A 17,586-nucleotide genomic window follows, 5' to 3' on the forward strand; every position below is an offset into this window, starting at 1 on the left:
AAGTGCCTTGGCTCACTGAGAATAAAGTTCTAAGTGCTGTCCTTATAAATTTCTGGTTTCCAGTGGCCACTCGTGCCTCATAAGAAATTCAGGCTGCAATTCCCTTCTGATTAAGTGAAAGTGAAGTTGGTAATTGATTTCAGGAGAAGGTCATAAGTGTCACTAGAGTATCCCCTAACAGAAGCACAAGACTGTGGGACACATCTGGGTTTTTCTAAACATTTTCCACATCAGTATATCTGTAAATTTTATGGGTTTAGTTTTCAAAGCATGCAATTTTTTTCTGTTTCATTTTCAGTTTGAATGTTTGGTGGCAAGAAATGACTCCACACTGTAATAAACAAAATCACCTTATATTTTTGTCTAGAAGATCAGGAAGTTTGTTTTCCTTATTGTTTCAGTTTCAAAGCCTAGACCAGCATTTGGAAATGTTTTGATGGCACTACTTGGTTGTCAGTCTCAAACCCATGATGGATTCACCTGCTTCCCATACAGGTGCCTGAAGGAGCATCCTGGCTTTTCTCCACAAATTCTGAACAATGAAATCTCTATTTCCTCCTATATGTCTAATCACACTTGGTGTATCTCAATTATCCACATCAAGACATCTCCCTCTTGGAGTTTCTAATGAAGTTAAGAATTTCATTAACTGCACATTTGTTCCATAAAATGTGGTAGGGATGAATTCCCGTACCTAGTCTATGCCTGCTTCTCAATATAAAGGGTGATTTATCATTCTAATCCCTGTCATTACTGCTTGCTACTGTTCACAATGCTCCTTTAATAGTCTTTATTCATGTGCTCTTCCTGTCCCAGTGATTGAGGGAGATACAGAGCCTGGATCTTGTGCTTAATCCCTGTTCCTCTAAGCACCGTTGTAATCACTTCCTCTATGAAATGCTGACCTTTATCTGGATCAACAAGACTTCAGGAACCCTACTGAGGCAAAAATCTTCTTGAGCCTGTAGGGTTTGTTTCCTCCCCCTGCTGCTGCATGTTGTTGTGTAGAAAATGCCTAAAATCACCATGAAAAGGAACCACAATCTTCTAAGGAGTTTCATTACCCCAAAGTGATTTGGGGGGGTTAATATCTATAATTTCATTATAATCACACCCACAGTCTGACAATGCAGTGTGATAGAAAGGAGATATGCCTAGGCTTGGTTCTCACCCTTCCTATGCATGTCTTGGACAATTTTTAATCCATTTCCTAATCTGTTTCTGTACCCTTCAACACTGCTGTTTCCTTATCCCTGGGAGTATTTCTCTGATTTTCATGTGTTTAGCAATTCCTCTTTCTCCATCATTTTCTTGCTCTGCTGTAGCCAAAGTGCAGTCAATGCCACTGGTGTTGGCAGCTAATGAGACATGAGAAGGTTGTATGATTTTGGCATTTTTAGGGCTGAAGTGGGAAGACCAAAGACCCTGATGTACAAGTTCCCTGCCATTGCATTCTCCAAAAACCTGTGTACCAAATTTTGGCAGCAGTGTTTGCTGCAAATACCTACTGCAAGGAATTTTGGCAAGGAGAACATTTTTGTGAGTTCCAGGCACTTCTCAACACTGTTCTTAGCGAGGAGCAGGTGTTAAACAATGGAGAAACTTGCTGAAAACAACCATCATAATGTAGAAGAATTTAATGGATTCATTTGATCTGTCTTTCATAATTATGTGTTTCATAAGCAGGGTGGTCTTTCAGCTATTTCTTAAGTACAATTTGAATTTGTCTTCTTCCCAGTGTAGTGCCCCTTCAGAATGAGGAAGTGGAAGAGTTACCAATAACAACTCTGTTATTGGTCCTTTATTTTCTTTCATTTCCCTGCACTCCTGTCTTTCAGCATGAACACCCAGCATATGCTGACATTATGTGGCTGAATGTTCAGCAGGCTGAGCAGTCCCTGCTGTCAGAGGGAGCTCCCAGAATCAGCCCAGGTAGAGGAGATTCAGTTGTTCAGGTATTAACTCTTGACAGATGAGATCTGAGTCTGGGCTGTGCTTAAGAACTGACAAGTCTCTTCTGATGGCTCCAGCTCCACTCAACCTTGAGTACTAAAGACATTGCATCAAAAACTTCCTCAGGGAAATACATTCGTAACAGTAGGTACTCTTTTAAGAAGCAGTATTAAGCATTTTATTATTAAATTAAGTTGTCTTTGTTTGAGTGGGTGTTAATTTGTTCCATTAATTGTGGAATTCACCTTCAGGCTCCTTCAATTCAAATGAAGTGAAGATTTTTTTTCAGATTTGAAAACATCAAATACTTTATTCCAATCTAGATTCCTGGTACTGACTATCCACTAATCAGTATTTGATGAACGGGTGGGCTTTGTTAAGATATTGCTTTTGACAAATAATTTTTTTTCTGTGCAGGAAATAATTTACTCATTTAAACATAATTTTAATATATTGCTAGTTGACAGCTTTTTTAAAAAATAGTAGGAGAATGACAGCTCTTATTTTTTGTTTTAGCTTCAAATTCTTTTACTTCATGCTTTATAAATCTTAAAGCTTTAGAATAATCTTTCTTAAAGTTTTGGAATTTTTTTCTGGCTTCATTACCTGGGAACTCATGCTCATGCTTAAATTTTGCTTTCGGGGTTTTTTAAAATATATAAAAAAGTGGTGGTTCTTTTTCTACTGCCCAAACCTGGAGCAGGAGAAGGTGATTCAAGTGGGGAGGAGAATGTGAGTGGATTATAAAGATTAAAAGCAATGCTGTAAAAGGGAAAAGATGCTTTTTCTCTGTCTCAGCTGGCCACATGAGCTGTGCATTCATAGCAAATTATTATTATTATTATTGTTATTATTATTGTTCTTGTTATTATTATCAACAACAACAACAACAACAATAACAATAATACTAATATTAATACTACTACTACTACTACTACTACTACTACTAATAATAATAATAATAATATGATAAGCAGTGACCTCAAGTCAGGTAGGGAGCTTGGGGACGGGTGAAGGAGCAGATGTGAGGGTTTGAGATGTGGCCTGTGCCTGTGTGGTTGGTTTTCTTCCCCACCCTGCCATATCAGGTAAAACAGGCTGGCAAAAGTGGCATGGTTCGAACACCCAAAGAAATGAAGTATTTCAGTTCCCTTTGCAAGTGGGTGAGTGTTATAAAGGTTGCAGAGACCTTAAGCAGAAATAAATTGCACCTCAATAAGTGATTTTTATTTTGCTTTATTTTCATTTTGTTTTTAGGATTTGTTAGTTAGCACACAGGTATTTTGCATTGGTTTGCTGAGTTTTCAGGTAACAGGACTTTGGGCTTACTATCTTGACAAAAACCCTATAGTCCCACCTTTGGTAGATTGTTTCCATCTACTCTACAAAAGCTCTACTTAGAATAACACAATAAATTCATCCTCCACACAGTCAGTCCTACCCAATCTGCCATAATTACATCCTATAATGCTTAGCTCTGAAATTCATAGAGATTGCTGCAAAAAGTGGGGACTATCAAAATCCCTGGTAAAGATATAGCCCATGAACAGCAATGAGCTTTAAGTGATGTTGTTTTTTTGTTTTAGTTTCTTTTGGTTTTTTGTTTTGTTTTTTTGCAAGTATAACAGGTGTAGCATTCCTGTCAGAAATTATCGTGTCAGTACGACTTCTTATCCCGAACATTTTCATTTAATATTTATGTCCTGTGGCCATTCAAGCAAAGAACAGAGAGTTTTTCTGAGGGAAAATATAAGACAGCAGCATGTACAGCTTTGGTTTCCCCCAGAGCTTTTTGCTGTGTTATATTCATATTGAATATGATGGCCAAATTAGTCCTTAAGTCAGCCAGCTCCCGTGTGGGTGTGTGGTGGCAGCCCTGAGTGGGACATGAAGACACCAAAGGGATTTGGGAGCAAGTGGAAATTTGTAAGAAAAGCTTTGGAGTCCTTTGCTCTTGTTGTGATGCTTCTCTGAGTTGTATTTTTTGACAGTACACATGAAATGTTGAAAAAACAAAGCTGAAGAGGGATACTCTGGTGTATATTTATGTAGTGAAGTTTTTAGAAGTGATCATGTTTGATTGTTTTGCATGGGACAAATCTAGTGGAGAAAAGATACTCATCCTGTGCAGGGATGTAAATGTGGAATTATGGCAACACTGGTGAACTTCATGTTAATTTTACTGTGTTTTATCCAACATCAAATATCAAGTCTGGTTGGTTTGTTTAAACTGTGTTAACAACACGCTGAAAAACAAATTAATGAACAAACCCCACAAAATGACAACAGAAATTGCATCTTTTGTTTTAGCTTCTAAGTTATGCCTTAAATAAGAAACATTTTATTGCAAATTTTTAGAATGTTGACCTTGGTCAGTGATGGCAGCTGACAGATTCTGGTGTAGATGGTGCCTGTCTTGGCTAAGCCAGCACACTTTCCCAATTGAAAATTATTTTGAAGAATGTGGTTGTCAAATATACTGTCAGTGTAAAACTTGCTGGACATCTATTGGCTAAAGGGTTGTGCAGGCTTTCAGAAGAATTTGAATTTCTTTTTAATAAAAGTCTCCTAAATATTAGAAAAATAAGTAAATATTGTTGGCAAAATTCTGGGAGTTTGTGCTTTCCCTGACCTTGTAAATGCTTGTCAGAAACATAGGGCTGGCTTTTTTTTTAAGACATAGAAGGAAATAAAATGAGAACATCTTAAATAATGCATTAGAATGACAAAACCCAATAGCATCCACAAAATTACAGTAGATGTAAATTCATGGTTTTCACATCACTTTCTAGTGTTCAAGTAAATGGTGTATTTAGAAATTCTTTCTCTTCAAAAATAACCAACAAACCCAAAAAGGAGAACAAACTTATGATCCTGTTAATTGTTCTCAGTAGCTTTCTGGGTGGGAAACAACTTATCATACTGTAATTAAATCATTGAGGCATGGAATAATTAAAGAAAATAATTTTGATAGCTAGAAGAATAAGACAAGGTTAACTCCTAGGTAACATAGAGCAGGAAAAGTGTCTTATCAGCAGCTCAGCAGATTATTATTATTTCTCATCATCCAAGTAAAACTTGGAGTATCCTCACTAGCTCTGACAAAACCTTTTTATTCAAATGTACCTCTAATGTTGTACTTAATGGTTTTGATGTAAGCTTTAAAAATGTCATAGGAACAATTCTAACAAATCATCTTCCTTACATCTTTTGTCACATCACTATACCCACAGAAGTAATTTAAAATAAGAGTATTCCTTTTCATGCTAGGATTTGAAAAAGGGAGTGAGGAAAACAATCTAAAGCTGTTTCTATGGAAAAAAGAAAGGGAAGAAAGGAAGGAAGAAAAGAAAAGAAAGGAAAAGACAAAAGAAAAGACAAAAGAAAAGAAAAGAAAAGAAAAGAAAAGAAAAGAAAAGAAAAGAAAAGAAAAGAAAAGAAAAGAAAAGAAAAGAAAAGAAAAGAAAAGAAAAGAAAAGAAAAGAAAAGAAAAGAGACCCCAAACTGACTCCTCTGTTTCTGGTATGAACTGGAGCATTCCCAAGGCTGGCCTGAATTTTTATGGTTTATGACATTTCCCATTTCTTAATATCCCAAATGCAATTTCTGTGTCTTTGGCAGAGCTTTTCCCAGCAGGATGGTACAATTGCTGTGGAGCTGGGCTGCAGATGGAATTTCTTATCCCATGGAAGTCTTTCAAGGCAGTTTTTTCCACTGCCCTCTCATGTGGTCTGACCAAACTGAGCCAGGACAGGGACATTCCAAAGTAGCATTGCCAAAGCAAACCTTACAGAAGTAACCAGATATTTTTTCCTTTTCATGTGAGAACTAAACCACAGAAATAATGATACTTTTTGGACAGTTCATTTGGTTGGTTTTCTTCAGTAAAGCAGGTGCTGTCAGATGTAGAAATGCCTGTACCTAACAGTTTTGCTCCTTAGTTTGGTGATGGAAAAGCTTTTGTGCAAATTCAGAAGCCTTGCCTTGAAGAAAATGAGAAACAAAAAAGGGGTTTTTGAGTAAAATTTATTTTCTTTTGCCTTTATCCATCATTTTCTGATAGTCAGAGGGAAAAAGCCAACAAGAAAAACAAGAAATTGAAAATCCACTTATATATATTAATAAGAGAGGGAAAGCAATTGGATTGCGCCTTTCCCATGAAGTTCAGACAGCACTGGACATTTGAAGTGATGGGAAGGATTTATGTAAACTAAACAGATGAATACCTTGTGTAAACTCTTAAAAGCTTTTTTTCCTCTCTCTAGAAGTTCACCATTCCAGTTTTAGTTGTTTTTTGTAAGCCTCGAAGCCAAAGGAAAGAATCCTTAGTCCAAAGATCAGAACTTTTATGGAATAATAAAAATATGTTAAAAAAAGGGGGAACAAAAGTAGCTATAAAAGCTAGCAAATACACTGAGCAGATGTTTTGGACGATGTTCAGTTTAGAAGCTGATTATTAAAACAGTTAATATTTTAAAATTATTTATAATTGAGTACTGGTAGAGTTCCGTGCCTGCTTTTAATATTTATGTAACCATATAATGTGCCCATCCTGGTGCATTTGGAATCAGTACAAAACCTCCCATTTAAATTATTGGCTCACCATATAGTTTCAAATACAGCAGAAGAGACAATGGTTTAGAAAGCTTTTGTTATTAGAAAAGGAACTGTTCCCTTGACATTTTACAGTGACAAGCTAACTGCAGCAAAAAGAATAATAAAAATACACTACAGGCTTTAAACAATCTTTCTCTATTTTCTTTTTTTTTTTTTTTTTTTCTAAAATAACTGCTTCTCAAATGCCCATAATACCTTTGTTATCTGCAGAATTGAGATCTTTATCAAACAGTTGATTTTCTATTTGTGTGGATTAAGATAATGGGTAATTTAGATTGGAAGGGACGTCTGGAAGTAATTTAGTCAATTCTCCTGCTTGAAGTAGGTGTTGAACATCAGTTTGCTTGTTTCCTCAGTAGGTTGCCAAGGCATGGATCTGATCAAGTTTTGAATATTTTCAGAGATGGACGTTGCACAGACTGTCTAGGCAGCCCATTCCAGGGTTAAATCTCTGTGATTATCCTGATGGTGTGAGAGGTTTTCCTTGTATCTGCACAGCATTTCTTGTGCCCCACTTTCTGTCCCCTTGCAGTGTAGCATCCAATAAGTCTTTAAATTTGGCTTTGGCTTTCAGTTTGGAGGCTGGTAATGTTAAGGATGATGCCACTGTCACAGGGTGCCCATTGGGCTCTTATTCTTCCTAGCAGTAGCTCTAGTAGTTGTGTTTGTTTCATTTTTTTCCCCATTTATTTCTTCTTAGAAACCCTGAAAAAGGTTCCTTCAGAAAGGATTAAGAGTTTTTTGCACCCTTTCCAGGTTGATGTAGCATTAAGAGGTTTGCAAAACCCAGTTTTCCTCCCGGGTGCTTTGCAAGGTGAAAAGAAGGATTCCTTGATCTCCTTTACTGGCCTTGCATCTTGGCAAAGAAAGCACAGCAAAACTGCCTCTTATTTTTGATAATTTTATGGGTGGGATGTTGGCAAAGGAGGGTTATATGGCTGCAACAACACATCTGAGCACATACAGTCTCACTTCTCACTTTTTCATTCCTCGCCTGTCATAAGTGAGGAGTAGTTCTAGAAAGATTAAGATAATTATTTGACTAATACTGAAGGAAGACAAGAATTTGGCCCTTGCTATTTAGAGTGTTAAATACAAGTGATGGTACAAAATGTTGCTGGAAGAGTGTGTACTTGTGCTGGTAAACAAGGAAGAGTGCCAAGTCCCAGAGCATGCTGTCCTCAGGAGGCTCTCTGTCCATAGAATAGCTTTGAATTTAACCAAAATCTGTTTTTCTTATAGAAAAAGATAAAGCTTATATGTGAATTAAATTGATATAGTTAAAGATGGTCCAAGAAGGTAAAGTTTATTTGGCACTAAATATATCCAGCCCCCTCAACTGAGGAACTGAGGCACTGAGGTTTAGTAATTTACATTTGGTTTGAACTATAAGCCTCAAAAAAATACTCCATATTTAATTAATTTTAAAGCAGTTTGTCTTTTGGAACCTGTGAATTGCTTTCAAAGACTTTACCTTATGCCAGCTTTTTCCCTAACTTCTGTTTTACATGGTATTTGCACTGAGTTGCTGTCTTATATCAGAAGTACTTATCTCTTTAGAATGCCATGTAATTTCCTATGAGCAGCTGCTCACTATAGCTGTGCTATTTTTTGACTGAAATTTAATAAAACTTCAGTATTTTCATAAAAGATTTGATTGAAATATTGAATGCTTAGTTGTCTGTCATGCATTTCAAGAGCACAGGTCCTCACTATATGCCTATGACCACTTCTTTAGAGGTAAATATATTTCAGGTTTCTGTAAAATGTGATGAAATTAAAATGTAAGTTGAAATAAAAATATCTGTAATCCCATGTTGTATTGTCAGTACATGGAAGTATAACCATGTCTTAGCAGTCATTTATGACTCATTTTCTTTTTTCTTTGAGAAATAAACATATTTCAAACTGTTTTTTCCTCCCCTTTGTAGAGCCAGTATAGTGCAGAAGCGCATAATTTATTTTCAAGATGAAGGCTCTCTCACCAAAAAAATCTGTGAACAAGGTAAGGTAAAGTAAAATATCTCTTTGACTTCTTCATTGTGTTTTGCATTTTTCTCTTAACACATTGTCTCAAATTAAAATTTGGAGGTCTTGGACAGTTTCATCCAGGTTCAGATTTGGGATCTTCCATTCAGTTATGTTCTTCCTTATCACATATACTCCAAATCATGAAATCTTCCTTGACTCCCCCTAAAGTGCTACTTGCAATTTTTCTACCTGCTCTTTGTGTGATACCTGTTGGCTTCCAAGGCACTCTGTTATTGAATCATGGGATATTTCATCCTTTCCTAAACCTAAACATTGCACTTGGTTATTGCATCCCACTGGAGAATTCATTTACTTTGTCTGATCAGAAATTTCAAGCTCATTGTGTTTTGAGATCAGCTGAGGTTTGTCCTTATCAGATAAAAACCAGAAACAAACCCCTTTTGAATCTGAAGATAATTGAAATACTAATGCCTTCTAATTGAAAATTGTGGATTTAAATCATTCCATCCACTTATAAATATGGTACAGATATTTCAGGCTTGTCCTTTAGTCTACCAGCAAACTGAAAACTAAATTAAAAAAAACCCCAAACCCATGTTTAACCCATGCTCAGATTTATTTCCTGGAGTATTTATTATGGCAGCTTCACTGTCCTCACTGGTTTGGAGTTGCAGCCATTTTCAATGGGTGCTTTGATGCTTTTTCAGACTCAGCCTTGGAAGGTGTGACTGACAAACCAATTTTAGACTGTTGTGCCTGTGGTACTGCCAAGTACAGGCTGACTTTTTATGGAAACTGGTCAGAAAAAACACATCCCAAAGATTTTCCACGTGAGTATCACTCTTTTGCTTGTACCACACAGGGGCCCTGAGGAAGGTTGAAGCAGGTTGTGTGACACAGCGTCACTTATTTACAGCTCAGCAGAGTAAATGATGACATGTATGGAATCCTGCTGGCACTCAGCATTGAAAATCAATAGATCTTTCTGCACTGTACATTATCTGCACATTCTATTGATTTGCCTGACATTTTGAACTAAGATGAGTGTGAGGTTGTGTTTGCAAAATGTCTTTGTGGGGCAAAAGGTTCCTTCCCTTTTTTTCTGATTGAAAGCTTAGAATGGCTTATAATGTAGAGGTAGGAAAGGAGATTTTAGGAAAAAAGTCCACAAAGGACAGGCAACACACTTATATTTTGATTTTTCAGCCATGCCAATCTACCTAGTTCGTTTTACTTCAAAGTATTTTGAATTATTTCAGTTAAATTTGGTGAGTTTTGAATCTTGCTGCCCAAGGATATTGATTGTAAATATAGATCAAAGAATACTCTGTCTTCTTTTTCTTTGTTGGTAGAATACCCAGATAAAAAACACCTTCTGAACTTGGCCTCTCTGGGTTTTTAAAGTGTCTGAACTACAGAATCAGTATTTTTGTTGCAAGTTTGCTTTCTGCAGTTACCCAAGTATCTGTAAAAAGCTGAAGTTACAAAATTGTGTATTATGCATTTGGTCTTTCATTACTGACTCCACAGTCTGTGGAAAAAAAGGCCAGGAAAGTAATTAAGAATATGAGTCATATTTACAGGTCTTTAAACTTTGTTATGTTTTCGTGGCTGATCTTTATTATAGAGGCTTTTTAATGTTGATTGAAAAAAATATTATTGTCACAGTGTCAGAATATCCTCATATAACTCAAATATGGTTTGCATCAGCTCAAATTTTAACAGCCTAAGCAATGTTGCTTGTGTTGGGTTTGGAACACAGCATTGTTCAAATCCTATTGGTCAGCATAATGGGGGGGAGATAAAACAAGCAAAACCAATAATTGCAGCATTGCTCTTTCAGGCTGCTGGAAGATTTAAACATCTGCTGAGTGTGAACTTTATGTGCACTATTTGCATGGATTCAGCTGGTGGTTAGAAATAGGCCATGAGAAAAGGACTGAGATCTAGGAAGTTACTGTGGCTTTTTCTTTTCTTTTTCTCTTTTCCTTTTTCTTCTTCTTTTTCTTTTTTTACTTGTTTTTCTTCTTCTTCTTCTTCTTTTTCTTCTTTTTCTTCTTCTTTTTCTTCTTCTTTTTCTTCTTTTTCTTTTTCTTCTAAGTTGGTGAACTCATGAAAGGTATGGCTGCATGATGGAAACTAAGTAAGTTGCAATAGTTTGCCTGCTCTCTCTCCCCAGTTACAAAATGGTGAATTAAATCAATATTTTACTTAAACTGGAAAAGTAAAAAAATAACCATTTGGTACTTACACGATTAATCACAGCAATAACAGCTAATAAGATTTTGCATTAAAATTTCTGAAAGTTGAGGGAAAGATCTCATCCAAATATAGTGATGTTCAAAAAGGAAACCTAGTCATTGGCATTATTCTTAAAATTGTTGAGCTTGTGCAGTAATTACCTGAAAATAAAATGGTATTCATTGTGGACTGTGGTAAATCACTAATTATTTGCAAGCCACCACTTAAAAAATTTTGCTCTATTCTTGTACCACCAGTAAGGTTGGAATAGAAAACAGATAATAAACTTTGTATTTCACATATTTTCTTTATCTCCCAATTTGCTTTAAAAAACTCTAAAGAGGGTTTGCACTTTGTGCAAAGCAAAGCATTTATTTTCTCTGGGTATCATCCATTTTTGACAACAGAAATCCATATCCTCATCATCATGATATGGTATGAGCACATCTATGAGATGTGTCACAGGATAAATTCTCATGTTGTGATGGGACCTTTTCCTGCAAAAAAATGCACATATAAGTGTGTTGATAAATTGAGAAGCTACTCAAAACTACAAGAATTAAGTGAAATAACAGCACTGGAAAGCTGTCATTGTTCTGCTTGCTGCCTTAAGAGTGAAAACAGCTCTGGCTTGTGCTGCTCAGATTGTGTCATTCAGAGGAGTTTTTTGATGGTGAGAGGAAAAAAGATTAGGAAATACCAAGTTTTCTCTTTGTTCTCACAAAAAAATAGATGGTTTGAAGGGAGGAGTGAAACATTTGCAGACGTAGCAGAGTTTGGTGAACAGTTTTGGGTGGGTTAGGTAGGACTTTGAGCAGCTCATTGGGCAGGTGGGTGGGCCAGGAGCTTTCTCTGTAGAGTCAGTGTCTTTGGGAAGGGCTCTTGGGTGGAACAGGCTGTGCCACGATTGCACAGGCATCAGACCTGTACTGGCCAGGACAGTGAGGGAGAGAAGCTTTGGAGCACAGGGAATAATCTCTTCTCCTTTTGACTAAAGACTTCCAGGGGCTCAGGTTCCTTTTGATGGTGACACATTTTTGTTTTGTAGGGACTGTTCTCTTTCCAAAAGCTTTAGTGATGTTAGTGTTCAGGAACACATAATCACAGAATAACTATATGCAGGTGCTTTTACTAAGAGCTCTGGGTGTCAGGGGTACACAAACCCAAATCTGACTCTGACATAGTTTCAGGCCAAACATATTTTACGTTCTATCGTTATATAAATTACATAATAATTATTAAACTTACATTGTTCTATTGTGTACATTGATTTCATCCAAGCATGGATTTCTCGTGATCCCCCTCAAACCCCTAACATAGTTTCTCATAATTCTTTAAACAATAATTATATCTAATCACATCTAACAATTATATCATTTATCATATACTGACTGCACAGGTGCAGTTTCACATAATCTAGCAAATACAAGGCCTAACATTTCCCAGGGCCTACAAGCCTAACTTTCTTTCTAGCTCCCTGAATTTTCAGTGATTTTAAAATCTTATACTATCAGTGTCACTGGCTGTGATGCCTTAAGGAGATGGAACAGAGGCTAGATGGAGTTAAGGGGAATAAAGTGGATATTTATTGCAGTGCCTTCAAAGGCTGCACTCTGGCAGTACTGGAGCCACATCTGTGGCTCTGCCTGGATGGCTCCAAGATGGGAGCAAAAGAGGGCTTGGTCATGAGATCTCACATTTTTATAACTTTTAGTCCACTTGCATATTGGAGCTAATTGTCCAACCACAGCTCCAGCCCATGCAGTCCCATCCTGCTTGTTTTTCTCTCTCCAGCCCACGTTGTTTGTGCTCTTGGGCTGAGATTTGGATCATTTGTCCTTGGTGCCCAGCTGGAGAAGGAATTGTTTTGTCTCCCTGCTCTGTGCAGAGAGCTCACCATCCCCTCATATTAAGCCCAGACCCACACACTAAAGCAGCACAGAATGTCAAAATATAAAACCTAAACCTGAGGCATTAGCTGTGTTTCAGGGTGAGCTGCTGGTGCCTTTTGGGACAGCCAGACCCCTATGTCAGGAGGAGAGGATGGAGTTCCCATCACTGGGGCTGAGGGACAGCATCTCCCTGGGCTTTGGCAGGTGCCACTGCAGATTTCAGGAACAATTGCTAGATCTTAGATCAAGAAACCAGCTCCTGACATTGCAGCTCCTGAGAGCTCCTCTTCAGCTGTGGAGGAGGGAAGGTTTAGTTTTGGTTTTTTCCACACATATTACTGATTCATTTTAGTCGATTCTGAAAACATCAGGACTACTACATTCAGAGTTCTTTAAGTGTATTTTGGTCAAAGTTTGGACTAGGGAAGTTATGAAGGCTGTGTTTGCTGTGTTTGCTGCTCTGCTAGGTCATCTCTCTCATCTATCTATTTTGCTTCCTATGTTTTTCTATCTTTTTTCCCCTGCTGTTGGTGTTCATTTTTTATTTCTCATCTATTTTCTAGTCTACCATGATTAGGTTCCTGCATCTGACTTTATACAATTCTCTGCACTGTCCTTTTCAATTTCATTGTTCCACCTCTCACATCTTAAATTTGCATTCCTTTTCTTTACTTCATTATTCATTTTTCATTCATTAATTCAGTTTGCAGCTGTTTTTACTGCTGCTCTCTACCTTTTGCATTGTGAAGAAAAATGATAAATATTGTCTCACTCCATCATTCTGACTCCCTCATCTCCTACAGTCTTTGCCTTGTTATCAGACTGTCTGCTTATGTTAGCAGTTCATTTTCTCACCCTTTTCCTTTAAGCCCATATATCTGCAGAAGGTTACTTGACACTTAAGTGAATTAATTTTTATTTCCAGGACTGTGGGACTTCTGTGACCCCTTTTTTCTGCTCAATTCTCTTTTCAGTTCCATCATACTTCCCTAACATCTTTTTCTTTATACTTTTTTCCTTTTTTTTTTTCATTCAACAAGACAAGAAACAAGAGCTCTACAGCTGAGCTCTACAGCTCTTACATTATGAGAAATCTGAGCAAGAAAACTCAGTGAATATAGAAGAAGTACATAGATATACAGAAAAATTTACAGATTGAATACAGAAAAATTTACTTCTTCACTGCCTTCAGTAAGGAAAAAACTTGCTTTTAAAACTGAGGGTGACCACTGAAACAGGTTTCCTTCTCAAAAATATTAGACGTAGAACCTTAAAATTAAAGGTTGCTTAAACTTCCTGAAGTGAAATCTTTGGTGAGAAAAAACAATTCTAATCCTGTTGTTTTGAGGGGCTGCTTTAAGCTCAATTTCTGTCACTCACTGCCTTGTTCTCACTACTCTGAAGATGTATGTTGGTGTAGTGAGAAGTGGCAGCATGCAAAAGCCTCATGAGTGGGGACTTCCAAGCTTTATTAGAAGTCAGGAATTATTGTTTGAGGCTGTCTCAAGGCATCTTATTTTGTTTTGTTTTTCTCCCCAAAAAGGACGCACCAACCACTGGTCTGCCATCATTGGCAGCTCCCACTCCAAGAACTACATCCTGTGGGAGTATGGAGGATATGCCAGTGAAGGGGTCAAACAAGTTGCAGAGCTGGGGTCCCCAGTGAAGATGGAAGAAGAAATTCGACAGCAGGTAGGGGCATTTTGGTGCTCACTTTAAAAAAATGGATCTTCCCTTGGCCTGTGAAAAATTTGTCATTGGAAATGTAATTTTGCTGAATAATTCTCAGTTCGGTGGAGAAGGAGTTCTGCGTGTCCTTCTTGATTCATTCTTACGCTGGCAAGGGTTTTTTTCCAGGAAAGGACAAGTAAGTTGGAACTTACAAAATCTGTGTGCCATGTAAAGCAGAAATCAGAGATGGCAAAGTGAAAATCACCTTTTCAGGCTTAATTGTGAAGACAATTTTTTAAAAGAAAACTTTGAAGACAGCAAGCAATACCCCTGCCTTAAAATAGAGAATGATTATTTATCATTTAGATTCACTTTGTAGAGTGCTGCATTTTTCTTCTTGATGAATTCCCTCATTTTGTGTTATACAAGTATCTAAAGTGCTGTGTTTCCCTACTCATCATTATTTATGTGGCACAAGCATTCTTTCCTTAATAATCTCTTCTACAAAGAAAATAATCTCTTCCTTAATGTTGAACACGTGCATGAAAACCTCTGTACTTTTCTTCACTTTTTCTACATTTGTGTGGATCTTTCCTATATTTGACACTTCTGAGGATGAAGTCAGCAAAAATAAAAGCAGAGTTCAGGATGATATTGTGGGTTAATCATTCTCCCTTTTGTTAACTGCTGCATGTTAAAAACACAGTATTTTGAGACCTGCAGGGTAGGTTGTATACAGGGTTACACTGAGAGACACAAAAAAATTTCAATTATATTTATGTAAACAGCATAAAACAACTTCAAAGACTGTTTTGAAAAAACTTATATAGCCAAAGGATTTGTGTGCTAAATTTAATTTGCTTTCTTGTGATTCTTAAGTGTATATAATCATGGTACAAGAACATCTGGTGTATTTGACAAGAAACTCCCAAAGCCAAGAAAAATAAAATAAGACCAGCTAAAAACTTAATATATAAAAGGGATAGAAAAAAAATATGAAGGGGAAAAAACAATCTCAGTGTAGGGTGAAATGTGATCATGGACACATTGCCTCTTTAAACCATAATAAACCTTGGTATACCTGGAAATAGAAAGTAGGCCTTGATCCTATGCAGGAAAGTGGCTGGGTTTTATCCCAGCAAAATAATATAAACACAGATGGATTAAAATTGTAGCGGAGAGTTATATATACCACATGTAACTTATAATTTTTGCTGTTTACTTGGAAAAATCAATATTTTCTTGTAGTAGGCCCATGTGGAATGAAGAAATTCAGCAATTTTGTATAGAAGAAGATCATTTCTGTTGCAGTCTTGGTGAATACTTTATAAACAGGGGATTGGCACATCTGATTTGGGACTGTACAAAGACTGGGCCTTCTCCTGAAGCAGCAGGAGCAAGAGAAGGATGTTGGGTGAGGAGCAAGAAGAGGTGCACTTGGGAAAAGTCAGGCTGAGGACTGGGAGAATGGCAGAGAATTTGAAGGGAATATAGGGGGGAAAAAATGTAAATCACGCCTCTGCTTTCCAAATCTGGCTTCTTTGTCATTATGTGCCATATATTTGCAATGAGGGGATGTGTTTATACACTGGATTTAAATCAGAGGAGACTGTGACTTTTGGAGTGTATCAAATAGATAAATGGCTACAACTTCAGAGGCTGCTGAGACTGAACACGGAATTAGTGAACATCACAGTTAATTCCAGCTTTGGGATGTCTGATTGGGCCAGCCCTGGTTCTCCTGGGTCAGTTTTTCCAGGTAATCAGCTGGTATTCTGCTTGGATCTTACCTAGAATGGTGCAGCATTTCATCAAGTGCCATAACATTTTTGTTGAGTTTATTTGAGGTTTTTTTTTTTTCTTTTTAACATGTGCTTAAGCGGCACTGAAACTTTTGAGAGATTTTGAAGTAAAATTCTGCAACCAAAACAGCAGAGCAATGCCAGGAGCTAATTTGCTGACATTTAAGTCAGGCTGGTATTTTTCTCTTTTTAATTGCACTTTGTCCTTTGCAATATCCCCACCTGCCTTGAAATTTGATTTGTTTCCTTCCTCACATGTTCCAATCTACCTCAGGATCTCTTTGTTCCTTTTTCATTTCTTATTTTACCTTTCTTCCCCCTCTCTGCTGTCCTACCAGCCTTGTGTTGATGGGAGGATGCAATTCATTTAAATCACTCTCCAAGCAGCTTTTGAAAACACAGGAAAGGCAATTTTTGTTTAATTCTGATGCCTGGACTTAGAGCTCACTCACTGCAGTTGGTGCACTTCTTCCAGGTCCACACTTAGAACTGGGAATTTGCTGTGTGTCTGCTGAGTTTTGTAGGCAGTTTCTTAGGTGAGCACACAGACACTTATTTTCTGGGAATCAGAAAAACAGAAACTTCCACAAACACAAAAAGATTTGATCTGCAGCCTTAGAAGATGCTTAAATTGATGTAAAAACGCAACACACAGACATTAAGCAGAAAAATCATAAATGTTTCTATGGTTATAAGTAAGAATATGCCTTAAGTAAGTAAGAAACTGTTTTAGGTAAGATAGTAAAGAATTTATAAGTTAGGGGTGTGGTTGTATAGAATAAGCTAAGAGTTAAGAAATTATAATAAAAACTTCTATATAGACATGAGACAGAAACCCATTAGATAAAAGTAGCCACAGAAATAAGTAAAGGTAATAAGTTAGAAAAGCAAAATAAACACTGTGATAACTGTCTATTAGTTTAAAAAGTTAGACATCGTCTTGTAACAAAGACTTGTAACTACTCTTAAACTATGACCAATAGCTTACTCCTTTAAAATCTCAGAACCTCTAAAACTAATGTTATCTAAACAATAACTCATTCTTAACCCAAAAATAATCCGATCCCTTCATTTTTAACAACAATGATAATACTTATGTAACCAGCATCTGTCACTGAAATTACCTGAGGTTTTATTAAAGGAAAAAAAATCTTATTATTTTGGGTTTTATTACAAAAAAATTACAGTGTATAAAACAAACAAACAAACAAAAGGTCTTTCTTTCAAAGAGCTTTGTTAAGAAGTGTCTTAATAATTATGTCTCATTAAATGGAAGATCCTCAAGCATGAACATTTTGCATTCTGTATTTACCAGCTTCAGACAGGAAAATCGAATGACCCCATTCTTCTGTGGAAGAATACAGCACTGCTTTACAAAACAGGTCATAAAATGATAACTATTCAGCTAAAATACTGAA

At 36.8% G+C, this 17,586-nt stretch overlaps 1 protein-coding gene across 1 annotated transcript in view; it reads left to right on the top strand.

Moving 5' to 3' along the window:
* SPON1 (spondin 1) overlaps positions 1 to 17,586 on the top strand; it is a 188,422-nt gene that overhangs the window by 48,760 nt on the left and 122,076 nt on the right. Inside the window, exons 4-6 of the mRNA XM_059848395.1 lie at positions 8,502 to 8,575; positions 9,270 to 9,392; positions 14,239 to 14,387. Coding sequence (XP_059704378.1) covers positions 8,502 to 8,575; positions 9,270 to 9,392; positions 14,239 to 14,387 — 346 coding nt within the window. The remainder of the gene's footprint in view (positions 1 to 8,501; positions 8,576 to 9,269; positions 9,393 to 14,238; positions 14,388 to 17,586) is intronic.

The sequence above is a fragment of the Haemorhous mexicanus genome, chromosome 6 (genome assembly GCF_027477595.1).
Source record: "Haemorhous mexicanus isolate bHaeMex1 chromosome 6, bHaeMex1.pri, whole genome shotgun sequence".
In the NCBI taxonomy this organism is placed as follows: domain Eukaryota; kingdom Metazoa; phylum Chordata; class Aves; order Passeriformes; family Fringillidae; genus Haemorhous; species Haemorhous mexicanus.